Below are 14,100 nucleotides of genomic sequence, written 5' to 3'. Positions count from 1 at the left end.
ATGAGCAACCTACCTGCCTTGTGATCCTGGGTGACTAGAAGAATGCTAGTGTCCTTGATGTAATAAGAAAATGAAAGAGAAGAGATAATGAGTGATATTTTGGTCATTCTGAGTCTGAGATGTGTACAGATCCATCACTCTATCCACTGTGCCACCTACCTGCCTCACATTATCCATGTGGGACTTAGATCAAGTTATTCCTTGAGCCCCAGTTTCTTAGGAGGTTACACCAGATTATCTCTGAGGTCCCTTCCAGCTCTAAAAACTAGGATCCTTAAGTAGCTAAATAGTGTACATATTCTCTGATTCAAGACTGGCTTGAAAAAACTGGACAATATCTGTCCTCCAAAATGTGAATGAATAATTTAACTATTTGGGGACAGCGAGGACAATAACACCTAATCAATAAACAGAAGAGGACCTTTTTTTTAAAAACCCTCAACTTCTGTCTTAGAATCAATCAATACTGTGTATTGGCTCCAAGGCAGAAGAGCAGTAAGGGTTAGGCAATGGGGGTTAAGTGACTTACCCAGGGTCATGCAACTGGGAAGTGTCTGAGGCCAGATTTGAACCCAGTCCTGGCTCTCAAGCTACTGAGCCATCTAGCTACCCCAAGATAGGATTAATATACAGACAGTTCTCACTGTACATAAATGAAACTTTCTACAGATCTCTACATAGAATGATTTTTATGTAACACAAATGTTCCCCTACCTACCCACTTTGCTCAGAGACCATCTCACTTGCTTATGGTTTCCACCCCACCACCCCCGCCCCAGCAATACCCAGTACATTAGGTACTTAATAGATGGTTTTTTCCATTCACTCATCCATTCTTGCATTTCCCACTTTCCAGAGTTTTTAAGGTTCTTGAAGAAAGCCCAGAGTACAAGCTCCGACTATCCTAAGGCTGAAAGAGCCTGGATTTTTTTTTCAACTATGTTTACGACCCAAATATATAAAGATCTTGTTCTTTAGAAACCATCATTTCTGAACCTTTCTTCAGCAAACTATGCTTTATGTGCTCTGGGTTCAAGATATATCTGTGCTGATCTATGAACAATTAAAGTCATGATGCTCTCGGTCAGCACACTTATCCAGGCTTTGCAGTTTCAGAGGTCACCCTTTGCCACAGCTTTCCTAAGAACGTACATCTAGTGAAGAAAACACAGCCTTGCTTGGTGAACTAGGAGAACGCCGTTTGAGGTGATCTAAAAAAGTGCCTACATAATTCCACAGATTTTTAATGTACACACATGTTCTACCCCCTATTGATTAGTATAGCAGGTACTTCATAAAACAGAAATTCATCCCTTTGCCATCTATGGAGCATCCCAAGCAAGGTCTGCTATTAGCCTGAGCTTCTAACTGCCTGTCGATTGATTGATTTGCAGACAGACCCCACATTATCCTCCTCCATGCTTTGGCTTCCATCCATACTGACCTTGCTGGTCCCCAGTTTTGGCATCCCATCTTCTACTTGTCCCCTGTGTCTGCAATGCTATCTCTCTTCTCTGTTTCTTGGAGCCCTTCGCCATCTTTAAGGTTCAAATCAAGTATCCAGTCCTAAAGAAGAACTCTCCTGATGACACAAGTTGTTAGGAATTTCCTGTGCCTCCCATGTAAATTGCTTTGTAGACATTTTATACTTGTGTCCCCCATTCCACCACTACACCATGAGAAAGCAGCTCCACTGCAGGATGGAAATTTCTTGAGAACCCAGTTCCTTGGGTAGGAACAATCCATTTTTGCCTTTGAAGCTCTGGTGCCTAGCACAGAGTAGGTGGGTACTTAATAAATGGTGGTTGAATTCAATTGAATAAATGTTTTTTAAGTTAATGAATGGGTGAACTAACAATTTTCAACTGTACAGTTCTCGATCTACTTTTTTTTTAACCTTTACCTTCTGTCTTCCAATCAATACCAATGTCAGTTCCAAGGCAGAAGAATAGTAAAGGCTAGGCAACTGGGATTAAGTGACTTGCCCAGGATCACCCAACTAAAAAAGTGAGAAGACCAGATTGGGACCCAGGACCTCCCATCACTAGGACTGGCTCTTAATCCACTGAGCCACCTTGCTGCCCCCTTGTTCTGCTTTTGAGAAAATACACCCAGTCATGATTAAGAAATAAAAAAACTCTAATAATCTCTATTTTTATATCAGAAGAAGCAGGGCATAGAGGACCAGCCTCGAAGTCAAGAAAACTTGAGTTTGAGTCTTGCCTCTGACTTAAATTCACTCATGATCATGGATGGTTGGCAAGTGGCACCATAGTGCACAGAGAACTGGGCCTGAAGTCAGTAAGACCTGAGTTCTAATCTAGCCTCAGACATTTCTAGCTATATGACCTGTACAAGTCATTTCACCCTCTTTGCCTCAGTCTCCTCATCTGTAATGTGAGCTAAACAAGGGAATAGCCAACCACTCAAGTATCTTTGCCAAGAAAACCCCAACTGAGGTCATAAAGAATCAAACATGACTGAAACAACCAAACAACAATATCATCATCGATTCCTATTAGAAAAGCAATAAAAATTTCAAGTATAAAACCATGAAGATATAATAGCAAGCATTATACATCCTGTTCTATGAAACGCGTACTGTTCTTTTCCTAATAGTAATTCTAAAAGCAGTTTTCATTCAACTTTGACATAGGGCTAAAGGATGTGAAATGCCAAAGATCAAGAGACCCGATTTTATTTCATTTTTTAAATTGTTGGAGCTGAAGTTTGAAATCTGAATCTTATAATTGGAAAAGCATTAAAGCAAAAAGTAGTCCAAGAATCTTAAGGTCAATATCTCTTACTTAATTTATGATCTTGCAAAGCAGGTATTTGAGTTATTTTTCTTTGTGTCTGTCCAAGTCTGTTCTGTCCTGGCTGATGAATTGGAAGTTACTCGAAATCAAGGAGTCAATCTATTTTAACCCTTTTATCAAGCACAGGGCCCTATTGAGAAAAATAGGAAATGGCATTTCTTGATTTACTCTCAGACAGCCAGTTAGGCTGGTACAGAATTAGCCCTGGGCATTTTATTCAGGTAGAGCTGAGGAAAGAAGTATGTGATCTTATTTTATCTAGGAAGATCACACTGAAATCCTGCCTGAAATACTTACTCGCTCTATGACCCTGGGCTAGTCACTTAACCTCTATTTGCCTGTGGTTCTTCATCTGTAAAATGAGGACAATTGTATCTACTTCAGGGATGGACAGATAAAATAAAATAACATGTATAAATTCCTTTGCCATCCTTAAAGCCCTGTACAAATGTTGCCTGTTGTTTTTGTTACTATTATGAGAGTATCTACACTCTAAAACCCCAAATCCCACTTTTTGCAGAACTGAAAAAAGGAGTGACATGCCTCTCCTAACTATTACCAACAACTACTACATTCTCCAGTTTGCTTAATCCAGAAAATTGGGAGAAATAGCTTTATTACTACCTCCCTAAATTTCCCTGAGATTTTGATAGTGATAGTAAAGAACTTTGCCTTGACTGCGTTTGAGCTTTCCAAAGGGATAGCAGTGTTAGTTTGCTCTTCCCACTTTACTAAAGAAGAAAGGCATCTTGATGACTTAAAAAGAAGATTAGATCTGAAATCAGAAGACTGGGGTCCATAACCTGAGAAGCTGTGTGTCACCTTAGACAAATTTGTTTACTCTTCTCAACCTTAGTTTCCTGCTCTTGAATCAGATCACGAGTGCCTACTATACGCCAGGTACTGTGCTGACAGCTGGGAATATTGTCGTTATTGTTCAATTGAGTCTGACTCTTCGTGACTCCATTTGAGGTTTTCTTGGCAAAGATACCAGAATGGTTTGCCATTTCCTTCTCCGGCTCCTCTTGTAGATGAGGAAACAGAGGCAAACAGGGTTCAGTGACTTGCCTAGGGTCACACAACTAGCAAGATTCTGAGGGGAGATTTGAACTCAGGAAGATGAATCTTCCTGATTCCAAGTCTGGAGCTCTCTCCACTTTGCCACCCAGCTACCTATGCTATGCTAAGAAACAAACAAAAAAATTCCTACCCTCAAGAGCTTCCTTTCTATCCTAAGGAAGAACATATAGACAGAGAAGTAAAGAGAAAAGAATTTAGGGGATGAAGGTGGGAAATGCAGTGATCTAGACTGGAAAATGACTGACTTGGACTTGTTGACCCAGCAGGTTCCTTCTACCACCCCATAAACCATTTGTTCAGTAGTTAAGAAAGTTCCCCCAAATTTGTACAGAAAATCAGTGACAAAGCCTCTGGTCGAACCCATGCCTCCTGCTGCCTAATGCTTCTTCACTCCATCTCTGGGTTACTCCCTGCACTGGGCTCAGAGTGCCAAAAATAACCCACTTCAGCAGAAAAGTCCTTAGAAATCTCTCCATCCTGGTTGGGAATCCCAGGGGACGAGGCAGCCAAAGCAGCCAGCATGATCTGGATGACATCTCCCCAGTTTACGTTTCCAGGTTCTTCTCCAAGGGAGGAACACAGTCAGACTATTGATTCCTGGCCAATTGGAGGGAACACCTGCAGAGTCTCAGGCACCACGAAACAGAACCGGCAGACTGATTTTTTTGTCTTTAATTTAGTCATTCATTGTGACTCTCCTCTGATTAATCATAAAGACTTTACCTAAGTGAAATGTGGAGAGATCAGTGGCCAGGAAATCAAAGAACCTCCCTGGAAAGAGCCCCCAGCCAGCCTTTGGATCAACTAATTACTCATTTCCCCCTTACACACCTAGACTACATTCATACAGTCTGTCTGGTCCCGCCTCTCAAACTGTCTTTCTATGAACCCCTCAGGCTCCCTGCACAATGAGCTCAGGCACTAAATGCACACGGGGCTTTGAGAGTTCACATCCTGCTTCAGCCACATACTGGCTATGAGATCTTGGATGTGTCCATTAACTTGCTTGTCTCAGTTTTCTTATCTGTAAAATGGGGATCATCATAGTATTTACCTCACATGGGCTGTTGTGAGGATAAAACAAGATAATATGTGTAAAGCATGTTGACAACTTTAAAGCACTATAAAAATACTATTAGTTATCATCATTATTATTATTGTTATTAACTGTGACACTCTGCAGCTTGTTTCTTCCAGTCTTCTGTTAGTAACTTTATAGAAATATTTTGCACAACGTCTATACAATGTGATAATAATACCCATAATACATGATAAGGTTAGTAGAAGGAACAGATATAGATAGAGCTCCTTGAAACCTTAAAACACTACTATATGGGGGTCAGCTAGGAGACTCAGTGGATAGACAGCCACGCCTTGGTTCAAATCTGATCTCAGACACTGCCTAGCTGTGTGACCTTGGACAAGTCACTTGACCCCAATTGCCTAGCCCTTACCCCTCTTCTGCCTTGAAACTGATACTCGTATTAATTTTAAGATAGAAGGTAAGAGTTTTTAAAAAACAGGCCATTGTATGTAGCTGACAGTTACTGTACAAATGTCTTATCTCATCTACTAGCTAGTAAGTTCCTAAAGGGAAGCTTTATTTAATCTTTTTATCTTCTTCAGCACCTGGCAGGTGGTTTGTGCAAAAGAAGTACTTACTTAATTATGTTTGCTGAATGAACGCATCCATCCAGATGTGATTTGGCAATGAAGGACTAATTCATACTAATCCAATTCATGAACTGATTAGTGTATCTGAATGCTAATTTATTCATTTCCAATTTGAGAGCTAGCTGAAAAGATAATCAGTATTCCATCAGGCATGTGCAGTGGACAGAGCCACCTGTTACCTAGGTCCACCCTTACAATATCTATTTAGAGCTTGTTTGATAAGCAAAGAATTAGACCAAAGTCTCTAAAAGCTACTCTTAGCTATTTTTACTGAGCTGCGATACTCACTTCTGTTTTAGGGATGTTGTTGTCTTTATAACAAATACTCGTGGGTGGAATAAGATACACTGAAGATATCTTCCCATCTAATGATCCTTTTTAGCAATTTGCACAGGCTGAGGTTATAAAGCATCCCAGGTTTTGAGTTTAAAGGGACTTTAGAGTCCAGTTTCCAGCAATCCAATTTCCTCATGATAGCGATTTACCTAATTTCACACCGTGTAACAATAAATAATAATAAATAATTTAATAAATAATATATTACATTATAATATGATATATTAAAACCTGATAAATAATTATAATGAATAAATAATAATAAAGCCAGGATTTTTACTCTGGCCCCCTGACTGCTCTTTTTACCATGCAAGGGACAGAGAGGTCATCTAGTTCAGACTAGCCATTTTACAAGTAATAAAACTGAGGGCCAAAGTGGCAAAGTACCAGGATCTAGTAACAAAGGCGAGATTTGAACCCAGTTCCTCTGACTCCAGACCCAGTTCTCTTCCATTATACCACCCTTTCTTCAAAACCTCTACTTTTCTCATGGCAGACATATTATTCCCATCCCTGTCACTTTCCAAACCAAAACATCTCTCTTTGGCCACCACCACTCCCTTTATTCTTTGTGGCCAAGGATTTTCTTTTTATACTCAAAGGTTTAAAAAAAATCTTATCTTCTGTCTTAGTATCAAATCTAAGATAAGAAGGCAAGGGCTAGGCAATCCAGATTAAATGACTTGTCCAGAGTCACATAGCTAGGAAGTGTCTGAGGCCATATTTGAACCCAAGTCCTCCTGACTACGTTTTAATACAGTGCTTAAAATATAGCAAATGGACTTTTTTTCTCATTCATTTTTTTTAAACCCTTGTACTTCGGTGTATTGTCTCATAGGTGGAAGATTGGTAAGGGTGGGCAATGGGGGTCAAGTGACTTGCCCAGGGTCACACAGCTGGGAAGTGGCTGAGGCCAGGTTTGAACCTAGGACCTCCTGTCTCTAGGCCTGGCTCTCACTCCACTGAGCTACCCAGCTGCCCCTCATTCATTTTTAAAATACAGTATATTTTATATTATATTTCAGATGATAGGATTTGGAGTTAAAAGATACCTGAGATATCTACTCCAATCCCTTCATTTCACAGAAAAAAAAAAAAAAACATAAATTTTGAAAGCCCCTTTACCCTTGTTGAGATTTATCTTTATCTTTCCAGACTTTTTTTTGTCATATTATTCTCCCTCATCTACTCTGTTTCATCCAAACTGGCCTCCTTGCTGTTCCCTTTCTATATAATATTCCATCTCCAACCTCTCTGTCTCTATAGAGACTCTTCTCTGTGCCTGAAATGTTCTCCTCCTCTCTTTAGCACTCAAGTACCACCCCCAACAGGATGCCTCTTCAGGTCTCCCAGTTGTTTACACCCCACCAAATTACTTCTCATTTACTTATTTATGAATTATTTATTATATAGTTTATATATTATTGTTTACTATATGTTCTTTTTATCATTTTAAAAAATGTTTTAAAATTGATTTTTATTTACTTCTCAGTATACATGTTGTATCCTCCCTAAAAGATTGTGATCTCCTTGAGGGCAGCAGCTATTTTTTGTTTTTGTTTGTAATCCTAATGTTGCTTAGTCGTCTCATTTGTATCAGACTCATTGTGACCCCATTCGGGGTTTTCCTGGCAAAGATATAGGAGTGGTTTGCCATTTCCTTCTCCAGCTCATTTTACAGATGAGGAACTGGGCAAACAAGGTTAAGTGACTTGCCTGGGGTCATACAGCTAGTAAGGAAGTACCTGAGGCCAGATTTGAATTCAGGAAGAAGTCCTCCTGTTTCCAGGACCAATACTCTATGAGTTATGGCACCCTTCTAATATCTATCACATATAAGAACACACAATAGTCACTACATTTTTGTTAAATTGAGCTGAATGCAATTCAGCTTCATATTTCTATTCAGTCACAGTTATGAACCACCTCTAAGAATGGGTCACTTTGTAAATGTCTGATCTCAACCATTTTAGGCTGATGTTTCCATTTTGAGGGTTTCCCATGTGATCTAATAGTTGTTCTTTCACATGTTTATTTCAGGTACAGGGCAGTTGCCTCATGGAGTCGAGTTCAGGGAATTGGGATTCCCTTGATCACTGCCATTGAAATTGTGTCCATCTGGATTCTATCCTTCATCTTGGCTATTCCTGAAGCCATTGGCTTTGTCATGGTGCCCTTTGAGTATAAGGGTAAAGAACACAAAACCTGCATGCTCAATCCCACAAACAAGTTCATGGAGGTACTTACTTTTACATAATCTAATTGGGAGCTGTTCTTTTCTAACTAAGCATTAATTCTGTAAGCATTTGGGCTGACAACTGAAAGAAAGTATCTAGAGGAGACGACCAAATGACAAAAGACCTTGAAGTTAGGAATATAAGGATCAGTTGGAAAAAAATGAAGAACCTTGGACCAGAGAAGAGAAATCTTAGAATAGATGTGAATAGATGTGATAGCTATCTTCAAAGAGCTGTCATATATGAAAGACAGATTAGACTTGTTCTGCTTGTATCCAGAGGGCAGAACTACAAGCAATGAGTTCAAATTGCAGAAAGGCAAACTTGAAATTGATATTAGATAAAACTTCCAACAATTAGGGCTGTGTAGAGTTGAATGGGCTATGTTAGGAGGTAAGTCAGTTTCTCTTCTTTGGAGGTCTTCAAGAAAAGGTTGGATGGATATTTGTTGAGCAAGAGGATTCTTGTTAAATAAGAGCCAGACTGGATAGCTAGTGAGGTCCCTTAACACTCTAAAAATCTGTTATTCCGGGATGATCTGTTGGATGATTTCAGAATGTGTAAGTAATCCAGGTAGTACAAATCAAAAGTTGTCAACTTAATGAGGAAATGAGTAAAATGGATCTTTTGGCATCTTTGTTCAAGTCCAGACCCTACATTTCTGGGTTGTTGTGTGGATAAAATGAGATAATATTTATAAAGTGCTTAGCCCAGTGCCTAGCACATAGCACACACTTGATAAATGTGTTTTCCTTCCTTCCCCTTCAAAAAAATTATAGCTGTGTATATAGAATATTATGTATTATTATTATTACACATTGTTGAATTTGCTTGGTACAGTGAAGAATATGCTAGGTTCATATCTCAATTCTCTACTTACTTGCCTCAATATGGTCTAAAGACAAGCTCCCTAACCTTCTGGCCTCAAGATCTATTAAATAAAAGGGAGATTCTAAACGATCTCTCAAATATATTTCAGCTCCAAATCTATGAGCCAATAATCTATCAGGCTCACAAAGAGGGTTACAAATTTCACATGTCCTGGGAAAATCCACATTCCTCCATCACATTCATTTCTTACTAAATCAGCAAAACTCATAGGGTTTGTATGTAAAAGAATCTATCCTCCTGTTATGGTCACATGAATATCTGAACAGCATGACTCAACTTAATGAAAACCATTTAGATTTTTTTTAATTCCAATTTTTTAAACACACCTGGCCACAAACAACCTCATTCAACCGAGGAGTTTAAGTGCACTGGAAAATTTGTTTTAAAATACACATTCTCTACAAAAATAAGTTCCATATGGACTAAGAAGAGTAACCAAAGGGTTAACTATTTCTCTTTAAATCAGTATTATTTACTGCTTCAATGTAAGCTTCATGCTACTCATATTCTAAAACTTAATCATTCGCAGGCATGTCAGGGTATGTTTCCATATCTTGGAAAGTCCACAAAATTAGTGGTTTTATAGGTGACTGATTACCCAGTTTTCAATTTTTTTTAAGTAAACAGAGTTCATAGGAATTGCCAAACTAGCTTTCCTAAAAACCTACATCTTTTGTTTCACAGCTGCTTCTCGTGCCAAGATTTCTTCCAACTTCAAAGGACCGTTGGTTTTAGTAGTGTGAGAATTCTTTTCACCTTTAAAGATTACAACCCCTCTATGCAGGGGTGTGCTGGAAAATGTTTATCAATAAACTCTTGGGGAAAAATGTATACACAAAATACTTTTTAAGTTTAATCTGCATTCTTAACATTTTCTTAACCACTTTTAAGTCAAGGACAACAATAAATCAAGCCCTGATTTGTAACAGTGTGTACCAATTTTCAAGGTATACATGTTCACACTGAAAATCTAACTACATGACTTTCTTGAGGCAGTAAGAACTCCCTCAAGTACACTGCTGCCTCCCTGCATTAGGTAGGTAGACTTCAATAGGTTCTAATGGCCAAAAAAAATTTGCCATTTAATAGTCAATCTTCTAGTGATAGATAAATGAAGTGAACATAACCCACAAAAGGTAAAAGGTTGGCATTTTCTGCCTGACATTAATGTGAGAAAATAACTTGAAATTTTTGGTCCAAAACTTCCAATTTTAACTCAATTATCTATAGAATGATATTTATAGTTAAATAATTATCTGTATAATCAATCAATCAATGACTTTAAAAGAGTGGACATATTAATTCGGACTTCCTCTTAACTCCCTACAGAAATGGATGGGAATAGAGCACTCAGATTACAAAACAATTAAGATTTAGTATGATTTAGTATTAATTAATTCATTAATACAGTTCTGCTAAAAGTAAAGTAATCCAAGTTGCCTAGGAATGAGGGTGAAAAAAGAAGCAAAAAGCCAAAAATCACCCACTCCAACACTGATGAGTTTGAGAAGAACTTGATATAATTTAGAAATTGGAGAAGCATCCATTTGGAAATTGGCAAAGGCACCCTCAAAAGTCCTACAGTATGCATTAAAGAATAGTGTTCCTAAAAGGAATCATATGCGTCCATAGAAAAGATAAAATAAGGTCAGTTGAGATTTATATCAGAAATACAACTGTTATGACAACAGTAAGCCAGCTGGGAAAATATAAGACAAGAAAAGGGAGAACAAATGAGACAGTAATATGTCTTCATTTTGGAAAATGAATAGAAAGAAACATTTGCCTTGTTGAGTCTGGATAGTCCATATTACAAGAGCCCAAGGATTTAATGACTTCTCCTTGGGTTATAGACTTAAGAACTAACAAGGAAAAGTAAATGTGACTTTGAATCTCATGAGTCATCTGTTTATAGATTTTTAGGAAGGGAAATTTATATTCTTGATTTATTACTATTTGGACACTTTATATTTGAGTAATTATAAAGCCCATCTGATTATTTGACAAAGTTACTTAACCTAAGACCTCTTTGTGCCCACATAAATAATTAGACCAGAACATGAATAATCCCTTGTATATATTTTATTCATAAAAATGATATTCATAGACCATTAGAGTTCATAGAAAACTTAGAGACATCCAATCCAACTTTTTTTTAACAAATGAATAATTGAAGCCCATAGAGGTTAAGTGGCTTGACTAGAATCACATACCTTGAGAGAGAACCCATCATTAGAGCCCAGACCTTTAGACTTTTCAGGAGTCTCACTCAGGTCCTCCATTCCAAATCCAGAAAGAAAAGATTCATAGATGAAATGGCAAAATTGATACTCTCCAAATATTTTATTAAATGTTATACAGTGTCATTTTATTGGTTTGAGGAATTAAAATTTGCAAATACTTCCCAGAATTAATCTTTCCTAAAGATAAGGAGTCTTTTACTATGCTCATTTTCCTTTCACTTGGAAGAAAACTTAAAAGCAAATTCGACCATAATAACTGCACCCGAGAGGCATCTAGATAGCAATTCCAAAGCTGTTCAGAGGGACTATTCTCCAAGAAATGTGTTTAGAGAGAAAAAAAAATTATCTCCTATTTGTCTTTCGTGGAAACAAAAGAAAGGAAATCCTGTAGCCAGTGGAGGAAAACACTCAACTCCTGTGATTTCAGCCTGAATTTGTACTTGAAATTCTGTCTTTGTTTTGTATAATACCATTGTACCATTTTAGTTTCATAATAGAATCCATCATAAGAGCTCTATAGGTAAGCTGAATTCTTCGCCAAGAAATGCTTCCTTTTAAAGGAAAAGAAATAATTAGTACAAATGGTTTGCTTAGAAAATCAGAGGTCCCTTTTCACTTTCTCATTCTGCCAAAAAGTTCTTTAGCTGGAATTGGTCCCCGGGATTGTCAACAAGAGATCAACATACACTAATTGCCAATATGTCTAGAATCATAGAAGGTCAGAGTTGTAAAGGACTTGAGAGACCATGCAGTCCAACCCCTACCCGAATAAGAATCCTCCCTACAGTTATTCCACAATTAGTCATTAAGCCTTTGCTTGGGGTCCTCTAGGGAATCTCCTTCCTGAGACAGCCTATCTTTTTTTTTAACAGCTCTAATTGTTAGGGAGGTTTTCTTTATATTAAATTTGAATTTGTTTAAATTTATGTTAAATTTAAATTGGCCTTTATGGACCAAACAGTTTAATCCCTTCTGTACTAGAAGACAGTACTAAGTTTTGACTTCTTCGAGCTAATCATCCCTATTTCCTCGATTCTCATGAGGCCATTCACCATCCTAATTTCCCTCCTCTGAGCACTTTCCAACTTATCAATGGCATTCCTAAACTGTGAAGCCCAGAAGTGAATTTTTTTTAATTCAGAGGTGATCTGACAATACTTGAACATAGAAAGGCTAAGAATTTCTGAATTCTACAAATCTCAATGCAATCAAAGTTGGCATGAGCCCTCTTGACTACTATATCACAAAGTTCAGATACGGAAAGGATCATCACCTTCATGTAACTGATAGATTAGTAGAACGAAAAGACACCAACAGAGATAACTAGATGTACTACTTTAGGCCTTCTCTACCTGCCCCAGAAAATTCATTAAAATCATCCTAGAAGATCTCATCAGCCTAGATTTGTTGGGCAGTCATGATTTTAGTCATGTCTGACTCTTCATGACCCCATTTAGGTTTTTTTTGGCAGAGATACTGGAGCAATTTGCCATTTCCTTCTCCAGCTCATCTTACAGATGAGGAACTGAGGCAAACAGGGCTAAATGACTTGTCCGAAGTCACACACCTTGGCACTCTTGATCACTCTTTACTACCCTCTGCCTCTCTGATTAGAGAGTAGGGCGATGAACTCTGAACTTCACTTAATCAGACAGCATGCTCAGACATCTCGTTTTTCACTTAACTGCACAAATTTGGGATCTCTCTGACTTCTCCATCGTGATCTCCAAGTTGGGTACTTCCCTCCACTTTTCAGCTTCTTTTTGTGGGCTGGGTAATTAGAAAATCTTCAACCCTTGGACTTCATCTCCCAGAATTCCTTTCCTTTTCGTCCCCAAATTGCGTGCTTATGTTGTTTGTATATGATTGTGTGTAACTCTGCCTCTCGCTCCTTTTTCCCCGCTTTGGCAACTGGGAAAGCTAGATTTCTTTACTAGGGCTTTTTCTTCCCTTACTTAAAGTTATTTTAAATAAATCTTATTAAATATAATACTTGGAGTATTTGGATATTAATTTTTAATCTCACAGTGCTGACTTCTCCCATTGGAACATATGCTCCTTGAGGATATGGACTTTCTTTCTTTTTTCACATTTGGACATCCAGTGGTTCCTGATTCATAATAGGCACTTAATAAATGTTTATTGATGGATTGATTGAGATAACCATAATCTGCAGCAATCATTTTTATTTATATGGTAAGTACCTTAGAGAGGTATAATATAAATTCCCAAGGATGGGCTCCTTCCTTACTCCAAGGGAAGGGAAAATGCCATAGAGAAGTCACATTTTAAATGGGCTTAAAGGTATCAAGAAAAGACTATAACGTCTAAACAAAAGGCATCAATGAAACTTTTGGGGGGAGATATCTAAGTGAGTAAATCAGTCATCAGCAGGTACAGAAAGAAAGGAAAGGCATTCCAGGAATAGGGAGCAATGTGAGTAAAGAGAGAGCAGCAGGACGATGCAATGCCTCTTCTTCAAAAGGGCAGAATGGAGTCCAGTTCAGCTACAGCATAGAGTGGCTTAAGGTGAATAATAAGAAATGTCTCAAAAGATAGGGTTGTAGAGCAGTTTGAAATTTATTCGGAGGAGATAGGAGATGACTAAAGATTTTGAGTCATAAAAGTAACATGATACAATATAACTACCCCAACTATTGTCATCTAGTGTTCAAATACCAAGATCAGAGATGCCATGGAAATGAGAGCAAGGCTGTGATCCGATGGCAGACATTACACTCTGAGGAGTAGTCATCAACCTGTAGCTCTACTACAATCAAAGGACACCCTAAACAGTTGTAGGGGTCAGCTTTACAATTC

General features: G+C 38.1%; 1 protein-coding gene across 2 annotated transcripts in view; it reads left to right on the top strand.

Annotated features, from left to right (window-relative positions):
- The window catches only part of EDNRA (endothelin receptor type A), a 76,142-nt gene that overhangs the window by 46,356 nt on the left and 15,686 nt on the right, over positions 1–14,100 (top strand). Inside the window, exon 3 of one of the 2 annotated variants that reach the window (XM_044680842.1) lies at positions 7,950–8,148. The exons of the other annotated variant lie outside the window; for it this stretch is intronic. Within the exon in view, the coding sequence (XP_044536777.1) occupies positions 7,950–8,148 (199 nt within the window). The remainder of the gene's footprint in view (positions 1–7,949; positions 8,149–14,100) is intronic. 2 annotated transcript variants of the gene reach the window in all.

This window comes from Gracilinanus agilis, chromosome 6 (assembly GCF_016433145.1).
Source record: "Gracilinanus agilis isolate LMUSP501 chromosome 6, AgileGrace, whole genome shotgun sequence".
Taxonomy (NCBI): domain Eukaryota; kingdom Metazoa; phylum Chordata; class Mammalia; order Didelphimorphia; family Didelphidae; genus Gracilinanus; species Gracilinanus agilis.
Note: the sequence above shows the minus strand (reverse complement) of the source record. Positions and strands in the feature narration are given on the sequence as shown.